Below are 21,803 nucleotides of genomic sequence, written 5' to 3' on the forward strand. Positions count from 1 at the left end.
GCAGATACAAGTAGTGATTGATCAATCTATTGTATTAGTCCAGCTGTTATTTCTCCCAGTGTAATTAAGACAGTCCAGAACAGAGTTAAACCGAGCTGGGTCCTCAGTCAACAGAGCCTGGGCCCACTGTACCAGTCCTGTATGAAAGCCCTGCTGTGTTCCGATCCTCCTCGTGTTTTTCTGAGATAATCCAGTGTTCCGGCCAGGCAGGCATAGCAGCTCGTAGCTCCAACACCCACAACAGCACAGTCAATGGAAACCATTCTCTCTGCTCCTTTCGGATCCACACTGGAATCCAGTCACTCTCAGGCCCTCCCTGCCTGTTTACAAATAGTTATGATAAACATTATTTACAGTAGCTAAGCACTGTGATTATTTAGACTTTTAAATGTTTATTAATGCCATGTTAATCTGTGTAGGAGTCAATAGGCTGGGTGAATGTTATTTACACTGATTAATGATTTGATTTGCTATTATTCTGATGGCTTAGAAGTACATTTGCATAAGTACAGTTCAGAAATGTCCTCATCTGGATCATTATACTAACCACTGCTTTAATTCCATCTGGTTGTTAGGACGTTTGGCCTTGTCTGTCCCCAGTTGGCCTCCACATCAACCAGAGAGAAGGAGAGGGGCAAGAAGAAGAAGAGGAGGAAGACATCTGTTTTTCAAGATTTCGGGGGTGCATAGACTTTCCACAGCTTGGGACTATTTTAGTGAGACAAAGAGAAAGGACTTTAACATCCCAGTAACAACCAACGTGGTACAAATACTTACGAAGATCCAGCCAAATACCGGTAGACATCGTCAACCGTCACCACAACCGTTACTACTACCACAACAACAACAACAGCCTTTCACCTTCACCATGGCGACCACCGGCATGCAGCTCCTGGGCCTGGTCTTGTCCCTGGTTGGCTGGGTGGGCGGCTTCCTGGTATGCTCTGTTCCACTGTGGCGCGTCACCGCCTTCATCGGCAACAACATTGTGACGGCTCAGATCATCTGGGAGGGGCTGTGGATGACCTGCATCGTCCAATCAACGGGCCAGATCCAGTGCAAGGTGTACGACAGTCTCTTGGCCCTGCCCAGCGACATGCAGGCGGCCCGGGGCCTCACCGTGCTCTCCGTCCTCCTCTGTGGCCTGGCCCTGGCTCTCGGTGTGGTGGGGGTAAAGTGCACCAAGTGTATTGGTCAGAATAGTCTGAAGGCTCGTATTGCAAGGATCTCCGGCTTTCTGTTCGGCATCGCTGGGTTTCTCTACCTGGTTCCTATCTGCTGGACGGCCCACTCCATTATCAGGGACTTCTATGATCCCCACGTGGCCGCACCGCACAAGAGAGAGCTAGGCCCCGCCCTATACCTGGGCTGGGGGGCGTCAGCCTTGCTCCTGATTGGTGGGTCGCTGCTGTATGCGGGGTCGAGTCCTCCCGGCATCCCCGGGTCTCCGACCTTCAGCAGCGACAGCAGCCCCCGTAGAGGACCTGCCGCTCAGGTCAAAGGTTACGTCTGATCGGAATGCCACAAAACACAAAACAACACCCCATGATTCCGAGAATCTATGATTCTATGATTCCATGATTCCGCCCCGACAACATGAAAAACCCTCCTCTCTTAGTATTTATACTTTTTAATACTTTGGAATGTTATTATTATTCTGTGGTGCTTTTTCTCATTCTTTCAAAAGATGCACTAGGAGGTTATGAAGGGAATAGTGAAATCCTTTTGTTATTTCATGTGTCCCTGTTGTCCTCCTGATAACCCTGTGTTCTGTCAGTCTGTCTGTCAGTGTAAAACCCAATAAAATCATCAGTCTTTCAATTCCTCTCTGGGAAACTCCTCTGTGTGAATTCATCTATTCTAGGATACAGTAGCCTATATTCGCTTCAAACCAAAGGATTAGAAATGATGTTCACCAAGAGTAAATGTCTTGGCATTGTAGTGGGCCAATGGAACATGTTGTCATGTAGTCACCATTGTGCACTGTGAGTGGTGGTGCAGATTGGAACGGAACAATAGAACAATGGGGAACTGTATACGTGTGTACGTCTGTGAGTGTGTGGTGTAGCGCTGATGGAGAGAGCACCAGCGAATGGTCTTTTTCCCAACCAGCTACCACTCATCCTCCATCTCCCATCAGGCCATCACTACAGACTGTACAATTATTTCAATGTCTCCAGTCCAGTCTAGATATCAAATCCGGGGTCCTGTCCTCAGTTCTTAGGGGACACTGCCTGCGTCCCAAATACCACCCGATTCCCTATACAGTTCAATGCTTTTGATGGAAGCATAGAGCTCTGGTTTAAAACTAGTGCACTACAATGGGCTCTGATCAAACGAAGTGCACTATATAGGGAATAGGGTTCAATTTAAGACTCAGACTGTATCCAGTCCAGCAGAACCAGGCTCTTTACAAATGATTGGCTGACAATGACATCATCACCTGATGATGTCATTGTATAGTTCCCATACAATGTAAGACAGGGTTCGTCAACTAGGTTTTTGCCTCGGGCCCAAAAGGTTTTCTGAGCTAATAGTCGGCGGGCCGGAACATAATTAGCATATAATACGAGCAAGGTTAATAGGCTTACACTACAAATGGAACAACATTGTTTTTGAACACATGATCAATACGTAATACATTGAATGACAATAACATAATCATTTTGAATTGATTAAACTCATAAAATCACCAATGTCTTCTTCTTCAGTTCTTATTGTGTGTATTTCTGTGTGCGTTGATTGGTGGGGAAAAACAGCTCTACGGAGTCTACCGTAGGCTACGCTAGTTTTACTAACGGCAACATTCCTTCACAACAATTACCTTCCATATACTGGATGATTTGATGTCAAATCTCCACTGTTGATTGAGTACATTAGAAGAAATTACAAACATCTCTCCATTCAAACGGTAAGTGTGTGTGTGTGTGTGTGTGTGTGTGTGTGTTTTGTCGAAGCATGTCATGTGGGATGTGTTGAGGCCCAGTAATAAATATTGTATTCATGAGACATAGTTGACATCCTTCAGATTCTACAGAGCAGCGCTGTTATAGATACTTTAATTTGATAAGTCATTTCATAAGATCTATCCATCTTACAAATATGACAACTCACATTACCGGCAGGAATAATGACTAGGAATGTATCATATATAAATGCAGATTTCATTAACTGTACAGCAGCAGATACATATTACAGTGCATGGCATGTAGCCTCTTAGTGTAGGTACAGTCTGAGGTCATTAAAGATCCCATGATGCTTATTGTAAGAGTAGGGGTGTTAACCCCGGTGTCCTGGCTAAATTCCCAATCTGGCCCTCAAACCATCATGGTCACCTAAGAATCCCCAGTTTACAATTGGCTCATTCATCCCCCTCCTCTCCCCTGTAAATGAGAATGTGTTCTCAGTCAACTTGCTTGGTAAAATAAACTAATAACACACTAATTATTGTATTTTTCTTGTTTATATTGAATACATCGTTTAAACATTCACAGTGTAGCTTGGAAAAAGTATGTGAACCCCTAGGTAATTGGAATCAGGAGTCAGCTAACCTAGAGTCCAATCAATGAGAGCTTCCCTGCCCTATAATAAACACTCACAAAATTTGAGTTTGCTATTCACAAGAAGCATTGCCTGATGTGAATCATACCTCCAACAAAAGAGATACAGTATATAAATAAATCAAGTAACATATTTTAAACACACACATTCTACTTTTAATTAAAGTAGAATGTCTGCACACAAAATGGTATCCATCTCATTAAATTAAACACATGTTGTCATCTGCTATAAGCAGTTGTTTATACATTGTCTTGTTTCTTTGACTGGTGGGTGGTGAGGACGCTCTTGGCAGCTTGTCTCTCTCTGTGTCCAGCCTTACCAGCTAATAGTAGACGCTAGTAGACAGCAGTGGTGGAAAAAGTACCCAATTGTCATACTTGAGTAAAAGTAAAGATACCTTAAAAGAAAATGACTCAAGTAAAAGTGAAAGTCACCCAGTAAAATACTACTTGAGTAAAAGTCTAAAAGTATTTGTTTTTAAATGTATTTAAGCATCAAAAGTAAAAGTATGAATCATTTAAAATTCCCCATATTAAGCAAACCAGACGACACAATTTTCTTGTTTTTTTAAATTTACAGATATCCAGGAGCACAGTTCAACACTCAGACATAATTTACAAATGAAGCATTTGTGTTTAGTGAGTCTGTCAGATCAGAGGTAGTAGGGATGACCAGGGATGTTCTCTTGATAAGTGCGTGAATTAGACAATTTTCCTGTCCTGCTAAGCATTAAAAATGTGACGAGTACTTTCGGGTGCCAGGGAAAATGTAAGGAGTAAAAAGTATATTATTTTATTTAGGAATGTAGTGGTAAAAGTTGTCAAAAATATTAATAGTAAAGTAAAGTACAGATACCCCCAAAAAACTACTTAGGTAGTACTTTAAAGTATTTTTACTTAAGTACTTTACACCACTAGTAGACAACCTTCCTCTCTCTGCGTCCAGCCCTACTAGCTAACAGTAGAGGCTAGTAGAGACGGAGACACAATGCCACTGTATGGAGCATCAGGATCACAGCCACAACAATGGCCTCTAGTGTTGTGAGTGCCAGGTAGTGACTCATACATATAAATATAATCCACAGAAAAGGGCTTGGAACCTCTAACCCTGGCAATTTGACTGGTAAACTCATGGGTACACTCACATTGGCTGCCAGTCCACCCATAATGCCATCATTGACTTGAATGGGGTGGGTCGTTCTATGCATTCTGCTTCTATGTACTCATCTATGACCTAAGTAGACCTATGTATACCAGTGTAGGGAGGAGGAGAGTGTGATGAAATATAGCAAGGCAGTTCCCATTATTCCTCATAACAATGTGATGGAATGGATAGATGGCTGGATAGGGCCTGATCACACTTGATGACGTAGGCCTATACCACAGGAGGCTGCTGACGGAAGGATGGCTCATAATAATGGCCGGAATTGCGCAAATGGAATGGCATCAACCACATGGAAACCATGTGTTTTATGTATTTGCTACCAGTCCACCCCAATTAAAGTGCCACCAACCTCCTGTGGCCTAGACACATAGAAGGTTGCTGCTCCACCAGCCACCAACACATAATGATCCCTCTCTTCTCTTGAACAATTTCATGTCAATTAAATTGGCTCACATAGGTAGACTGTGATGGGCCTCTGATTTGTTCTTTAAATTAATTGTCTCCCTATATTTCACTTTATCAAACGGGGTAGAATTTAGGCGAACCAACTGATCAGAAAACCGCCATCGTTTGGGATTGATTGAGTAGCCAGTAGGGCTAGCTTGTTGCACCGTCATACATGTTCCTCTGTCAAACGTAATGTTATGGAACCCATGTCCACTTGAATAAACTGTACACAACAATGACCCCCTGTACACTCACCTCTTCAGACTCTAGGGGGCAACGTCGCAATACTTTTAGGAATAGACGGACTTCACCACCGAACAACAGAGTTTCTAAACCCGACACGGGAAGTAGGAAGTAGCAATAACTTTGCAGCTGGCTAGCGATCTTTACAGTGGATGTGTCAAAATAATTTTTGATTGACCAAAAAATAACGTCTCGTCAGCTAGCCTGAGTCATTGGATCAGCCATGGGAAAGGGTGGTGGAACATTTGAGAGGCTTCTTGGTAAGATATGAGTATCTTAACATTTTACACCGGTGATTGTTTTTGCTTATTGTTTTGGCAGTCGTTTGGGGCTGTGACACAGCCCTTCTAACATTAGCTAGTTACCTAGCTAAAATTGGCATTGTCTGTGTTCAGTTCGACGATAGGCAGAGGCCTCTAATCGAGAATCGTCTTTTCTATCGAGCATTGCAGTTTAACTACTTATCGATAACATGCCTTTTATTCTACCAAAAACGATGCTTGCATTTTGCTCTGTAAGATACCCGGAAAGTGTCTAGCCTAGGTTAGCTTGGCTAGCTAGCATGCTAGCAACGCAATCAGAGGATGTTGTGTGGGTTCGCTGCGCCCCGATTTTCCCTACATAAAATCCTAAATACAAACATATTTGTTTTGTTGGATATCCCTGATCGTCAGACATAAATCATTGTTTTTGTAATTTGCATAACTTTCATTATTTGCCATCTAGCTAGCTAGTTGTTCTAGCTAGATTAGCTCGTTTGCTAGTAGTAGCTTAGTTGGCTATCTATCCAGCTCACCCCACTGCGCCAGACAACGTCACCAGACATTTTCTTATCAGCCTCATCATAGACTAACTTAAACCCCAAAACAGTTTAGACAACTCGCTGACAACTGTAATCATGAGTAGATTGCTTCCAGTGCTCTGATGTTATTGAGGGTGCCAGTGCCTATTGTTGAGCCCTGTGTTGGCATAAAAAAAACTGGCCAACACACAATAAACTGGTCAACAGAAAAGGCCGAAGGTTTGTGTCAATCATAACATAACATACAGGCTCATTCCCGGTCACCGACGTTTCCTCTTAGTTTTGCAACAGCCGCAAGCTAGTTAGTTACTGTGTAGAAATGCATTCCATAACAACGTACCTTGATCCACTCACTATTAATCACTAACTAGGCCTACCCCACCCCCATAATTTACTGAATGGAGAAATCCTCTGGTTCATACCTACAGTGAGTGTATAATATGATCATTTACATTTGTATAGGCCCACACGCCATGCCTGGACACGTTCATATTGTGGTCTAAACTCTGAATTCAAATGTGATGTGTGAAAGGCTGCTTTCTCAGTCATTAATGATTTTGAATAGGCCCTAGTCACATGAATCAATATCACCTGCTCACAAGCAAACACACAACTCTACTGTTTAGAGAAATAGCCTATGCTTTCAGGTGTAAGGTTTAGTCTTATCCACCCTGGTTAAAAGACCCTTACACTTCTCTTTTCTTACCTACACTCACTTAGCTGATAACTACTTTATTGAGGAAAAGTGTACTTGCTACGACTGTGAAATGTGGTTGTCCCACATAGCTATTTTAAGATGAATGCACTGGCTGTAAGTCAGATAACGTTGTCTGCTGAATGACGTACATGTTTATGATGATGTTGAATGAAAGACATGTGAGACAGTGAACCCTCTCCTCTCTGTCTGCAGATAAAGCCACCAGTCAGCTGCTGCTGGAGACAGACTGGGAGTCCATCCTGCAGATCTGTGATCTCATCCGTCAAGGAGACACACAGTGAGTAGTAGAGTGCCCAGTACACCACAGCCCTGATCAAATACTTACAATCCTTCCTTCCTTCTGGTAATCACTAGCCTAATCTCTGTGATTGGATAATTGCAGTGGAGAGGTCCTTAAGTGTTTCCATGACGAGGCCTAGGAAGGAAGGAACCATTTGAAAGTAATTGGAACTAGCCCCATGTTTCTCCACACGATAGACGTGTGTCTGATCTGATCAAAGTCTTTCTCCTCCTGCAGGGCGAAGTATGCCATCGGAGCCATTAAGAAGAAGCTGATGGATAAGAACCCACATGTGGCCCTCTATGGTCTTGAGGTGGGTTCCTAGACTGACCAATGCTGCGTGGATCTTCGCTGAACCGCTTGTAATGACATCATGATAACCTTCTAGTGCTGCTTAAAGGATGGCTTGATCAATTATTCAAATTGGGCCATGTTCAGATGTTTTGAATAATAAATGGAAATGATATCCAGATTTATATGCCTCGATTCCATTTTGGTACACCAGAGGTACATTCGTTTCCAATGGAACGCTGCGTTTGCCCTGCAGCATTGCATTGCAGTGGCAGTGCGTTCTGTGTGGTGCATACGTTGGATTTATTGAAAGTAAGCGTCAAACTGTATGTGTAGACGGCTTGACAGAAATGGTAGCAGAAGGTGAATGTTGAACTTTTGTTGCACACCTATCCAGATGATGCTGCGTAACATTTTGCGTAATGACGCTGTCTGTGTATCCAAGGTGATAGTCCAGTTCCATAGTAAAAAGTCTGACCTGAGGCTAAATCAGAAGAATTAGACCCCTGTATTGTGAAGTGTGATTATGAGTGTTTCTTTTACCTGTCAGGTGTTGGAGTCAGTAGTGAAGAACTGTGGGCAGACGGTCCATGATGAGGTGGCCTGTAAAACCACCATGGAGGAGCTGAAGGATCTACTGAAGGTGACCCTGTCTTGATTTACCCCCTCTACACCTCCTTCACCTCCTCTACACTACCCCCTCTACACCACCCCCTCTCCACCTCCTCCACCCCCTCTACACCTTCCATTCACCCCTGCCATTCTCCATCTTTCTTAGCATCATAGCAGTCTTTCACTTTGATTATTTTCCAGGTGGGGCACAAAGGCTCACAGGTCCACATCAAGGGCCTCTTAAACCAAAAGTTTCAATTGAAACCAACCGAAGCCAAATCATTTTAAGCAGGTTAATCAGATGTTTCTCTCTCACCCTCCCACTCTCCACTTGCTCAGTTCCACTCCAGGGAAGCTCCATTGATACCTGGATGACCCCATTCTGATGGGTCATTCCTTAAAACAAGTGATAGTCAGGCCTAATGGTGTCATGTCCTTACCTTTACCTCCACTCCTTGTTGTATAGGAGTGTTACTGTAGAGGGGACTAGTCTGCTGTGGTCTTCTACAGGCCTACATCCCATCAATCTCCTCCTTGGGTTACTTCCATTCAGACAGCTCTCATAGGGCCAGTTAAGTTTGTGGTGAGTCAAGAGATTGAAGGGACAGGAACAGTTATGTTTGTGGTGAGCCAAGAGATTGAAGGGACAGGAACAGTTATGTTTGTGTTGAGCCAAGAGGATGAAGGGACAGGAACAGTTATGTTTGTGCTGAGCCAAGAGATTGAAGGGACAGGAACTGTTATGTTTGTGCTGAGCCAAGAGATTGAAGTGACAGGAACAGTTATGTTTGTGGTGAGCCAAGAGGATGAAGGGACAGGAACAGTTAAGTTTGTGGTGAGCCAAGAGGATGAAGGGACAGGAACAGTTATGTTTGTGGTGAGCCAAGAGGATGAAGGGACAGGAACAGTAATGTTTGTGGTGAGCCAAGAGGATGAAGGGACAGGAACAGTTATGTTTGTGGTGAGCCAAGAGGATGAAGGGACAGGAACAGTTATGTTTGTGGTGAGCCAAGAGGATGAAGGGACAGGAACAGTAATGTTTGTGGTGAGCCAAGAGGATGAAGGGACAGGAACAGTTATGTTTGTGGTGAGCCAAGAGGATGAAGGGACAGGAACAGTAATGTTTGTGGTGAGCCAAGAGGATGAAGGGACAGGAACAGTTATGTTTGTGGTGAGCCAAGAGGATGAAGGGACAGGAACAGTTATGTTTGTGGTGAGCCAAGAGGATGAAGGGACAGGAACAGTTATGTTTGTGGTGAGCCAAGAGGATGAAGGGACAGGAACAGTTATGTTTGTGGTGAGCCAAGAGGATGAAGGAACAGGAACAGTTATGTTTGTGGTGAGCCAAGAGGATGAAGGGACAGGAACAGTTATGTTTGTGGTGAGCCAAGAGGATGAAGGGACAGTTATGTTTGTACTGATCCAAGAGGATGAAGGGACAGGAACAGTTATGTTTGTGGTGAGCCAAGAGAATGAAGGGACAGGAATCAAACTACACATTAGAATAATAAAAAAATGTTAGCATTTCAATTTAGATCAGAAAAGTAATGTCTTGGTTTTATGTCGGCTGTCAGTTTGACAAGATACAACTTATTCAGATCTCAGTGTAGGAACTGGGAGGGTTAGGCTGCAGCACTGAAGTACTAATCCAATCACGTGAGGGTTTCTTGTGGACAAGGGTGAAGTTCTCCCTAGACACTGATCTTGGGTCAGTTTTGCATTCCCCCCCACTAATGGTTAAGGTTTGGAGTGGGGGAGGGGAGGGGAAGCTGACCCTAGATCTGAACCTAGAGGAAACTTCACCCCGCTCCTTGTGGAAGGAATGCCCTCCCTGGCTCTGGAGCTCTTGTGGTTTAGTTGGCTAAAGGAGGACTAGGCCGTGACCCAGTCAGCTGACATGGGCTTGCTTCCCAAGCCCTGTTCCCTAGTGCGCTCCTTTTGACCAGGGCCCATATAGGACTCTGGTATAAAGTAGTGCACTATGTAGGGAATAGGGTGCCGTTTGGGACGTAACCATGGCGATCACAGCACACCAGAACAGCTGTAATAACACAGCAGACACCTCTGGCTCTGCTTTCTCCACCGTGTCTAGATAGCAGACGTATTCATGGTCCCTCAATACTGAAATCAGCTGCATGGCCAGCTACAGTTTGTACTAGTTTTCACACACACACCGTGTGATCTGTCTGGGGGATATGTCTGAGCCTTGTGCTGCTGACTCCAATCCGTATGACCTTTCAACCCTGCGCCTTAGCCTGATAATCACCCACTGGTGCTGTAGTGAACTGCAGACCTGGTTTCAAATAGGGTTAGAAGTCTTTCAAATAGTTCTGGTGTTTTGCTTAAACCTGTCTGGAATGCCGGAATCTACAGGGTTTGCCGTTTTCAGACTATTCTATTGGTTCCATTGCTCCAGGTGAGCTAAATCAAGCCCTGATCAAGTCTTTGAAATGATTTTCAAGTAGTATTTGAACCCAAGTCTGCTGTAGTCTGACAGCCTGGGAGCTGGCCAGAGAGCATTCAGTTTTCCACATAGAAATGTAGCCTAATGAGTGGAGTTGACACGATTCCTTACAGGACTGTCAATTGTATGTTCTACATAATGCATTTCTATCTGCAATGTTCAGAATAAAACTAAAATCAGTCTATTTTTATTAAATTTTTTATTAAACCTTTATTTCAGTAGGCAAGTCAGTTAAGAACAAATGTTTATTTTCAATGACGGCCTAGGAACAGTATCTGTTCTACACCACGCATATCTATCTGATTGTGAATGGTATGTTAAGGGTGCACCCTCTTGGAACAGTTCATTTGGATACACTATACAGCATGACATTGTAGTCTTTTGATTGGCTCCCCACCCTTGTCAGGTGAACTTCTGTTGACTTCCTGATGGTGATGTCATAGCTTGGTCACACGCTGATTCAGACAGACTGAGGGACTTCCCAGCTTCCCACCTCTCTGTGAGAGAACACAGCAAGACAACACTCTGAACGTTTAGTCTCTGAAGTGACGTCTGGAATGGGATTATTTAGGGGGAAAAGGACTAAAAGAAACCTTTTAGTTTGAAGTATTTCTCTAGAGACTTGTTGGTCTGGTAAAACAAGTCTCTCTAGCCAGGTTAGAACCTTGTTTCAGTCTAGATGTATTCATATCGTATTATTATTATTATAGTATAGCTTAGTATTGTCTTCTATTTTTGGGGAAGTGTTGTGTTTGTAAGGGGACTGAGGTGCCCAATTTATTATAATTTTTTGTACTTAATATAGAGTAGCGTTTTTAAATGCAGTTCATCTGTCTATAAAAGGTGTACTTGTGAAGTTGTACTCAGTGAGTGGTGATGTATTACAGTGTATCTGTACTCTAACTCAGTGAGTGGTGATGTGTTGCCCCTTGAAACAGACGGAGCCGAACGTGAGGAATAAGATCCTTTACCTGATCCAGGCCTGGGCCCACGCCTTCCGCAACGAGCCCAAATACAAGGTGGTTCAGGACACGTACCAGATCATGAAGGTGGAGGGTAAGTCAGACCCCAGATCAGCCCCTAGCCCCCTAGACACTCCTGAAGACCTGAGAAGATTGGCTCGGTGGAAGAAACATAGTGGCAGCTCTTTGTCATTTTGCTCTCATCCCCTCCTCTCAGGTGTCCTCAGGTTTTCCATAGGGAGGTTGGCTATGATCTGGGATTCAGACACACAGTCACTAACACACAGCAGACAGAATTGAGCAGTGTCACAGTAAATATTCAACTTGTATTCATCAACCTTTATCCTATATTGTTGGACATCCTGTATCTCCCGTTGTTCCAGGTCACGTGTTTCCAGAGTTCAAGGAGAGTGATGCCATGTTTGCTGCAGAGAGAGTAAGAGTCTCCTTCTCACTGATGTTGTTCTGGTTTGATACGTCCTTACTACTGAATGTTCTCCGGTTGTTAGGAGGATCTCTGATGTCTCTCTGTGTGTCCAGGCACCAGATTGGGTGGATGCAGAGGAGTGTCATCGCTGCCGCGTTCAGTTTGGAGTGATGACTAGAAAGGTAAGACAACACGGCAGACTGGCGAAATGACGGAATGACGGACTGGCGCACTGGCGGAATGACGGACTGGCGGAATGACTAACTGGCGGAATGACGGACTGGCGGAATGACGGACTGGCGGAATGACGGACTGGGGGAATGACGGACTGGCGGAATGACGGACTGGGGGAATGACGGACTGGGGGAATGACGGACTGGCGGAATGACGGACTGGCGGAATGACGGACTGGCGGAATGACGGACTGGCGGAATGACGGACTGGCGGAATGACGGACTGGCGGAATGACGGACTGGCGGAATGACGGACTGGCGGAATGACGGACTGGCGGAATGACGGACTGGCGGAATGACGGACTGAGGGAATGGCGGACTGGCGGAATGACGGACTGGCGGAATGACGGACTGGCGGAATGACGGACTGGCGGAATGACGGACTGGCGGAATGACGGACTGGGGGAATGACGGACTGGCGGAATGACGGACTGGCGGAATGACGGACTGGCGGAATGACGGACTGGCGGAATGACGGACTGGCGGAATGACGGACTGGCGGAATGACGGACTGGCGGAATGACGGACTGGCGGAATGACGGACTGGCGGAATGACGGACTGGCGGAATGACGGACTGGCGGACTGGCGGAATGACGGACTGGCGGAATGACGGACTGGCGGAATGACGGACTGGCGGAATGACGGGCAGGAGGGGACAGACCAACAACAGCAGTGGTTTATGTGGAAATATGTTCTTTCCTTCCTCCTCCAGTAACACATTGTGTAAGTAAAAGGGGGAGAATGATATGACTTTGTATCTGTTTGGATTATTCTGTCTGACATTCTCTCCCTCCTGTTACAGCACCACTGTAGAGCCTGTGGTCTGTCGGTCTGTCGGTCTGTCGGTCTGTCGGTCTGTCGGTCTGTCGGTCTGTCTGTCTGTCTGTCTGTCTGTCTGTCTGTCTGTCTGTCTGTCTGTCTGTCTGTCCCTCCCTCCTGTTACAGCACCACTGTAGAGCCTGTGGTCAGATCCTCTGTGTCTGTCTGTCCCTCCCTCCTGTTACAGCACCATTGTAGAGCCTGTGGTCAGATCCTCTGTGTCTGTCTGTCCCTCCCTCCTGTTACAGCACCACTGTAGAGCCTGTGGTCAGATCCTCTGTGTCTGTCTGTCCCTCCCTCCTGTTACAGCACCACTGTAGAGCCTGTGGTCAGATCCTCTGTGTCTGTCTGTCCCTCCCTCCTGTTACAGCACCACTGTAGAGCCTGTGGTCAGATCCTCTGTGTCTGTCTGTCTGTCCCTCCCTCCTGTTACAGCACCACTGTAGAGCCTGTGGTCAGATCCTCTGTGTCTGTCTGTCTGTCTGTCTGACATTCTCTCCCTCCTGTTGCAGCATCACTGTAGAGGCTGTGGTCAGATCGTCTGTGTCTGTCTGTCCCTCCCTCCTGTTACAGCACCACTGTAGAGCCTGTGGTCAGATCCTCTGTGTCTGTCTGTCTGTCCCTCCCTCCTGTTACAGCACCACTGTAGAGCCTGTGGTCAGATCCTCTGTGTCTGTCTGTCTGTCTGTCTGTCTGACATTCTCTCCCTCCTGTTGCAGCATCACTGCAGAGCCTGTGGTCAGATCCTCTGTCTGTCTGACATTCTCTCCTGTTGCAGCACCACTGTAGAGCCTGTGGTCAGATCCTCTGTCTGTCTGTCTGACATTCTCTCCTGTTGCAGCACCACTGTAGAGCCTGTGGTCAGATCTTCTGTCTGTCTGACATTCTCTCCCTCCTGTGGCAGCATCACTGCAGAGCCTGTGGTCAGATCTTCTGTGGGAAGTGTTCCTCCAAGTACTCCACCATCCCCAAGTTTGGCATCGAGAAGGAAGTGCGTGTGTGTGAGCCCTGCCACGAGCTGCTCAACAAGTGAGTTACCGGACTAGAGAGAGAGAGAGAGTTACCGGGCTAGAGAGAGAGTTACCGGGCTAGAGAGAGAGAGAGAGTTACTGGGCTAGAGAGAGAGAGAGAGTTACCGGGCTAGAGAGAGAGAGAGAGAGAGAGAGAGTTACCGGGCTAGAGAGAGAGAGAGAGAGAGAGAGTTACCGGGCTAGAGAGAGAGAGAGAGAGAGAGAGTTACCGGGCTAGAGAGAGAGAGAGAGAGAGAGAGTTACCGGGCTAGAGAGAGAGAGAGAGAGAGAGAGAGAGAGTTACCGGGCTAGAGAGAGAGAGAGAGTTACCGGGCTAGAGAGAGAGAGAGTTACCGGGCTAGAGAGAGAGAGAGTTACCGGGCTAGAGAGAGAGAGTTACCGGGCTAGAGAGAGAGAGTTACCGGGCTAGAGAGAGAGAGAGAGTTACCGGGCTAGAGAGAGAGAGAGAGAGTTACCTTTCTCTTCATCAGCCTGTATATTTAAAATGTCCCACTTCAGCCTCCATAGAGCATTTCATCAGCCTGTATATTTAAAATGTCCCACTTCAGCCTCCATAGAGCATTTCATCAGCCTGTATATTTAAAATGTCCCACTTCAGCCTCCATAGAGCATTTCATCAGCCTGTATATTTAAAATGTCCCACTTCAGCCTCCATAGAGCATTTCATCAGCCTGTATATTTAAAATGTCCCACTTCAGCCTCCATAGAGCATTTCATCAGCCTGTATATTTAAAATGTCCCACTTCAGCCTCCATAGAGCATTTCATCAGCCTGTATATTTAAAATGTCCCACTTCAGCCTCCATAGAGCATTTCATCAGCCTGTACAAGTTGTTTTGGTGGTATAATTTCATGTGGTGGGTAGGTACACTTAGTGAATGATCTGTATGGCTACTTGTGATCTTCTACTGTAAATACCATTCTGCTGCTCAGTACCCGTCGGTTTCCATCCATCCTTCTACTGTAAATACCATTCTGCTGCTCAGTACCCGTCGGTTTCCATCCATCCTTCTACTGTAAATACCATTCTGCTGCTCAGTACCCGTCGGTTTCCATCCATCCTTCTACTGTAAATACCATTCTGCTGCTCAGTACCCGTCGGTTTCCATCCATCCTTCTACTGTAAATACCATTCTGCTGCTCAGTACCCGTCGGTTTCCATCCATCCTTCTACTGTAAATACCATTCTGCTGCTCAGTACCCGTCGGTTTCCATCCATCCAGTGTATTGTCCATGTCCAACCACCTCTGACTCACCAAGTTGTGTGTCTGACCCCCGACCTCCCTTCTGACCCCTCTCCTCACCAGCCACCCTTCCCTCTCTCCCCCGCCTAGGAAAGCTGAAGGGGGTAAACCCGTCGGGACATCCACCTCCGTGGCCCCAGGCCCGGCAGAGCTGCCGCCAGAGTACCTGACCAGCCCCCTGTCCCAGCAGTCTCAGGTAGTGGTCCAGGAAACAGTAAGTGAATGTATGGCCTAAGAGACGACCCCCTGGTGGTGATAGCCAGGGTCAAGGTGTCTGCGTCCCAAATGGCACCCTATTCCCTACATAGTGCACTACTTTGGGCTGTGACCACCAGAGCTCCATAGTAGTGCACTACTTTGGGCTGTGACCACCAGAGCTCCATGGTAGTGCACTACTTTGGGCTACTTTGGGCTGTGACCACCAGAGCTCCATGGTAGTGCACTACTTTGGGCTACTTTGGGCTGTGACCACCAGAGCTCCATGGTAGTGCACTACTTTGGGCTACTTTGGGCTGTGACCACCAGAGCTCCATGGTAGTGCACTACTTTAGGGCTACTTTGGGCTGTGACCACCAGAGCTCCATGGTAGTGCACTACTTTAGGGCTACTTTGGGCTGTGACCACCAGAGCTCCATGGTAGTGCACTACTTTAGGGCTACTTTGGGCTGTGACCACCAGAGCTCCATAGTAGTGCACTATATCGGGAGTAGGGTTTAATTTCAAGTGCAGACCCAGACCGTCTCATCCTCCCCAATAGAGACGACATATGGGGATCAGTTTAACATGCCATAAACTACAACATGGGAGTTGTAGTTTGATGAGCTTTGGGGGGGTGGTGGGGGGGGGGTTGTAGTTTGACGTGGTAAAATGATTCCCAATGATCACCAATCATCTCCCTCCCCCCTCGAACACAAAGAAATCAAGTCTTTGTTATTAGATTCTTATAAGGCCCCACCTGCTATCTCTCGTTTGTCTTTCTCCTAACGTTCCCTGCCTCCTTGACTGCGGTGGGGTTCCAGGTTGTGTGTGTTTGCAGTGAGGCTGCTCCTCAGTTCATGCCCCTGGGTGGGAGAGCGAGGCAGCAGCAGTGTTCCCTCTGCAGTCGGGGGGTTCAGGTGATCAGATCTCCCAGCGTCTGTAGGACTGTTTTAAAGTGAACCATCCATCCTGGAACTGCAACAATATGACAAAGCAATATTCTGAGACGTGAAGCACAACTGCAATGAAGACCACCTGAAACGCAGCCATTGGCTTGGCTTATTACCCAATGCCCACCCTGCTTTACCTTCCCTGGTGTTTCTCTTCTAACCTTCCCCTCCCTGGTCCTCTCGCCTCCCTGGTTCCCTCTCTCCTCCCTGGCGTTCTCTCTCCTCCCTGGCGTTCTCTCTCCTCCCTGGCGTTCTCTCTCCTCCCTGGCGTTCTCGCTCCTCCCTGGCGTTCTCTCTCCTCCCTGGCGTTCTCTCTCCTCCCTGGCGTTCTCTCTCCTCCCTGGCGTTCTCTCTCCTCCCTGGCGTTCTCTCTCCTCCCTGGCGTTCTCTCTCCTCCCTGGCGTTCTCTCTCCTCCCTGGCGTTCTCTCTCCTCCCTGGCGTTCTCTCTCCTCCCTGGCGTTCTCTCTCCTCCCTGGCGTTCTCTCTCCTCCCTGGCGTTCTCTCTCCTCCCTGGCGTTCTCTCTCCTCCCTGGCGTTCTCTCTCCTCCCTGGCGTTCTCTCTCCTCCCTGGCGTTCTCTCTCCTCCCTGGCGTTCTCTCTCCTCCCTGGCGTTCTCTCTCCTCCCTGGCGTTCTCTCTCCTCCCTGGCCCTCTCGCCTCCCTGGCGTTCTCTCGCCTCCCTGGCCCTCTCTCCTCCCTGGCGTTCTCTCTCCTCCCTGGCGTTCTCTCTCCTCCCTGGCGTTCTCTCTCCTCCCTGGCGTTCTCTCTCCTCCCTGGCCCTCTCTCTCCTCCCTGGCCCTCTCTCTCCTCCCTGGCCCTCTCTCTCCTCCCTGGCGTTCTCTCGCCTCCCTGGCCCTCTCGCCTCGGGGTCTGCCTGGTTCTCTCTCCTCCCTGGTTCTCTCTCCTCCCTGGTCCTCTCTCCTGTGGGCCCCTGTTCCTCCCTGGCCCTCTCTCCTGTGGGCCCCTGTTCCTCCCTGGCCCTCTCGCCTCGGGGCCTCCCTCCCCTGGGGGTTTCATCTCTTTTCCCTGTCTCACCAGGTGCCCCCCAAACGGGACGAGGCGGCCCTGCAGGAGGAGGAGGAGCTTCAGCTGGCCATCGCCCTATCACAGAGCGAGGCTGAGGAGAAGGAGAGGATGGTGGGTAGTGCTGTATATAAATAAAGGGACTGTAGCTCCACAGTGGGAATGGAAAGACACTGATACATGTTGTGTGTCTACAGAGACAGAAGAACTCGTACGGGGTCTACCCCAAAGCTGACCCCGCCCCAGTCACCTCCTCAGCCCCCCCCGTCAACTCACTCTACTCTTCTCCTGTGGTAAGACTTACTCTCATCCACTACCTCCACCCTCTCTCTATAGATGTACTCTGTGTTAACACCATCCTCTCTCTCTATAGATGTACTCTGTGTTAACACCATCCCCTCTCTCTCTACGGATGTACTCTGTTAACACCATCCTCTCTCTCTAGATGTACTCTGTGTTAACACCATCCTCTCTCTCTATAGATGTACTCTGTGTTAACACCATCCTCTCTCTCTAGATGTACTCTGTGTTAACACCATCCTCTCTCTCTAGATGTACTCTGTGTTAACACCATCCTCTCTCTCTCTAGATGTACTCTGTGTTAACACCATCCTCTCTCTCTATAGATGTACTCTGTGTTAACACCATCCTCTCTCTCTAGAAGTACTCTGTGTTAACACCATCCTCTCTCTCTCTAGAAGTACTCTGTGTTAACACCATCCTCTCTCTCTCTAGATGTACTCTGTGTTAACACCATCCTCTCTCTCTATAGATGTACTCTGTGTTAACACCATCCTCTCTCTCTCTAGATGCACTCTGTGTTAACACCATCCTCTCTCTCTAAAGATGTACTCTGTGTTAACACCATCATCTCTCTCTAAAGATGTACTCTGTGTTAACACCATCCTCTCTCTCTAGATGTACTCTGTGTTAACACCATCCTCTCTCTCTCTCTAGATGTACTCTGTGTTTACACCATCCTCTCTCTATCTATAGATGTACTCTGTGTTAACACCATCCTCTCTCTAGATGTACTTACTCTGTGTTAACACCATCCTCTCTCTCTCTAGATGTACTCTGTGTTAACACCATCCTCTCTCTCTAGATGTACTCTGTGTTAACACCATCCTCTCTCTCTAGATGTACTCTGTGTTAACACCATCCTCTCTCTCTAGATGTACTCTGTGTTAACACCATCCTCTCTCTCTAGATGTACTCTGTGTTAACACCATCCTCTCTCTCTATAGATGTACTCTGTGTTAACACCATCCTCTCTCTCTAGATGTACTCTGTGTTAACACCATCCTCTCTCTTTATATAAGTACTCTGTTTTCTACACTGTCGTGCCGCCCCACTAAGTCTCTTGTGAAGTATTACTTAGTAACTGGTACATTATGACGGCTCCATATTATACTGAACTGCTACACATCTTTTTATCTAAATATTTATTTATACCCGTAAGTCATCTTTTACACTAACCACTTAGTTGGTCAAGAGGTGAATAATGAGACATGTACTCTGTGTGTGTTGTTATGTATGGTAATGTGTATATTCAAGTACCACTATGCACCTGTAATTACTATGCCGGGGGCCTATGCACCTGTAGTTACTATGCAGGGGGCCTATGCACCTGTAGTTACTATGCAGGGGGCCTATGCACCTGTAATTACTATGCAGGGGGCCTATGCACCTGTAATTACTATGCAGGGGGCCTATGCACCTGTAATTACTATGCAGGGGGCCTATGCACCTGTAATTACTATGCCGGGGGCCTGTGCACCTGTAATTACTATGCCGGGGGCCTGTGCACCTGTAATTACTATGCCGGGGGCCTGTGCACCTGTAATTACTATGCCGGGGGCCTGTGCACCTGTAATTACTGTGCCGGGGGCCTGTGCACCTGTAGTTACTGTGCAGGGGGCCTATGCTCCTCTAGTTACTGTGCAGGGGGCCTATACTCCTGTAGTTACTGTGCAGGGACTTAACCATGTAATTACTGTGCAGGGGGCCTATGCACCTGTAGTTACTGTGCAGGGGGCCTATGCTCCTGTAGTTACTGTGCAGGGGGCCTATGCTCCTGTAATTACTGTGCAGGGGGGCTATGCTCCTGTAGTTACTGTGCAGGGGGCCTATGCTCCTGTAATTACTGTGCAGGGGGGCTATGCTCCTGTAATTACTGTGCAGGGGGCCTATGCACATGTACTAACTGTGCAGGGACTTAACCATGTATAGGGTCTGTTGTAATGTGTAATGTGTGTGTTCTCCACAGAACTCCTCTGCTCCCTCAGCTGAAGATGTGGACCCCGAGGTAGGACACATGTCAACTCTGACACTCCTGAGCTGTCTCTGAGCTGTCTCTGTGCTGTCTCTGTGCTGTCTCTGTGCTGTCTCTGAGCTGTCTCTGTGCTGTCTCTGTGCTGTCTCTGTGCTGTCTCTGAGCTGTCTCTGTGCTGTCTCTGTGCTGTCTCTGAGCTGTCTCTGAGCTGTCTCTGTGCTGTCCTCTGAGATGTCTCTGCGCTGTCTCTGCGCTGTCTCTGAGCTGTCCTCTGCGCTGTCCTCTGCGCTGTCCTCTGCGCTGTCCTCTGGGCTGTCTCTGGGCTGTCTCTGGGCTGTCTCTGGGCTGTCTCTGGGCTGTCTCTGCGCTGTCTCTGCGCTGTCCTCTGAGATGTCTCTGTGCTGTCCTCTGAGATGTCTCTGTGCTGTCCTCTGAGATGTCTCTGTGCTGTCCTCTGAGATGTCTCTGTGCTGTCCTCTGTGCTGTCTCTGGGCTGTCTCTGGGCTGTCTCTGCGCTGTCTCTGAGTCTGGAATTAAACCTACATCTCATTTGATACGGTTACATTTACAGCTCAGACTGCACTGTAGTGTAAATTAACTATATACTGGGGTGAGTTTCCCAGAAACATATAGGTGATTACTAGATCATTGGTTGTCCATTGCCCACCTATGGACTCATGATCTTTCTGCTAAAGATCGTCTTTATGTGTTTGAGGAACTGGTCCCAGGTCAGTATGTCTAGTCATGTTTTGGTTGAGAGGACCTGAACTATAATGGTCTTCTCTCCAGCTGGCTCGCTACCTGAACAGAACGTACTGGGAGAAGAAACAGGAAGAGGCACGCAAGAGTCCCACCCCCTCTGCCCCTGCCCCCGTACCATTGGCTACTGAGCCCCTGCCAATCAGCCAGCCCCAGCCAGTGGAAACTGTCGCACCACTCCCAGCTCAAGTCGTCATGGCCCCGCCTCCAGTCAACGTAGTGGAGGTTAGTTGTACACTGCTGAGTTATGAGAGATGGAAGACAAACGGATTTTATTTTTTATTCAGGTGAAAAGTCATGCATAGCAGCAGAGATTGAAGTAGATTTAGATTAGAAATGACTACATGCTCTTTTTCATTAGCTGTTTGTTCCTCCTGAATGACTCTCCACTTTCCCTCCTCTCCTTTCTCTTCCTCTACTCCCTCCTCTTCCTCCCTGTCCTCCCTTTCTCCTCTCCTCTCCCTCCCTTTCTCCTCTCCTCTTCCCCCCTTTCTCCTCTCCCCTCTCTTCTTCCCCTGTCCTCCCTTTCTCCTCTCCTCTTCCTCCCCCGTCCTCCCTTTCTCCTCCCCCGTCCTCCCTTTCTCCTCCCCCGTCCTCCCTTTCTCCTCTCCTCTTCCTCCCCCGTCCTCCCTTTCTCCTCCCCTGTCCTCCCTTTCTCCTCTCCTCTTCCTCCCCCGTCCTCCCTTTCTCCTCCCCCGTCCTCCCTTTCTCCTCCCCCGTCCTCCCTTTCTCCTCTCCTCTTCCTCCCCCGTCCTCCCTTTCTCCTCCCCCGTCCTCCCTTTCTCCTCCCCCGTCCTCCCTTTCTCCTCTCCTCTCCTCCCCCGTCCTCCCTTTCTCCTCTCCTCTTCCTCCCCCGTCCTCCCTTTCTCCTCCCCTGTCCTCCCTTTCTCCTCTCCTCTTCCTCCCCCGTCCTCCCTTTCTCCTCCCCCGTCCTCCCTTTCTCCTCCCCCGTCCTCCCTTTCTCCTCTCCTCTTCCTCCCCCGTCTTCCCTTTCTCCCCTCCCCTCTCTTCTTCCCCACCCCCAGCAGCAGTATCAGAATGGTGAGTCGGAGGAGAACCACGATGCGTTCCTGAAGGCTCTGCAGAATGCGGTCACCACCTTCCTGAACCGTATGAAGAGTAACCACATGCGTGGTCGCAGCATCACCAACGACAGCGCCGTGCTCTCCCTCTTCCAGTCCATCAACACCATGCACCCCCAGCTACTGGACATCCTCAATCAGCTGGACGAGAAGAGACGTGAGTTAGGGGGGGGTTTGGTTCTGTGGGGGGGGGGGGGGGGGTTGGTTCTGTGTGCGAC

General features: G+C 47.9%; 2 protein-coding genes across 11 annotated transcripts in view; both read left to right on the forward strand.

Annotated features, from left to right (window-relative positions):
• The first annotated feature begins 538 nt into the window (after positions 1-538).
• On the forward strand, positions 539-1,821 carry LOC129832821 (claudin-6-like). Its single transcript, XM_055896842.1, has one exon. It carries the CDS (start codon positions 869-871, stop codon positions 1,511-1,513), a length of 645 nt encoding a protein of 214 aa, XP_055752817.1. The 5' UTR covers positions 539-868; the 3' UTR covers positions 1,514-1,821.
• A 3,550-nt stretch (positions 1,822-5,371) lies between these two features.
• LOC129832822 (hepatocyte growth factor-regulated tyrosine kinase substrate-like) overlaps positions 5,372-21,803 on the forward strand; it is a 29,136-nt gene continuing 12,704 nt past the window's right edge. The window contains exons 1-14 of one of the 10 annotated variants that reach the window (XM_055896846.1): positions 5,372-5,675; positions 7,128-7,212; positions 7,453-7,528; positions 8,057-8,149; positions 11,521-11,638; positions 11,928-11,980; positions 12,085-12,153; positions 13,929-14,053; positions 15,362-15,512; positions 17,485-17,583; positions 17,667-17,762; positions 19,739-19,777; positions 20,534-20,728; positions 21,532-21,742. In XM_055896846.1, coding sequence (XP_055752821.1) covers positions 5,639-5,675; positions 7,128-7,212; positions 7,453-7,528; positions 8,057-8,149; positions 11,521-11,638; positions 11,928-11,980; positions 12,085-12,153; positions 13,929-14,053; positions 15,362-15,512; positions 17,485-17,583; positions 17,667-17,762; positions 19,739-19,777; positions 20,534-20,728; positions 21,532-21,742 — 1,447 coding nt within the window. In that variant the 5' untranslated portion in view covers positions 5,372-5,638. Of the gene's footprint in view, positions 5,676-7,127; positions 7,213-7,452; positions 7,529-8,056; positions 8,150-11,520; positions 11,639-11,927; positions 11,981-12,084; positions 12,154-13,928; positions 14,054-15,361; positions 15,513-17,484; positions 17,584-17,666; positions 17,763-19,738; positions 19,778-20,533; positions 20,729-21,528; positions 21,743-21,803 lie in introns of all 10 variants that reach the window. The other 9 variants (XM_055896852.1, XM_055896851.1, XM_055896845.1 and 6 more) reach the window with 9 other exon arrangements.

This window comes from Salvelinus fontinalis, chromosome 34, assembly GCF_029448725.1.
Source record: "Salvelinus fontinalis isolate EN_2023a chromosome 34, ASM2944872v1, whole genome shotgun sequence".
Taxonomy (NCBI): Eukaryota; Metazoa; Chordata; class Actinopteri; order Salmoniformes; family Salmonidae; genus Salvelinus; species Salvelinus fontinalis.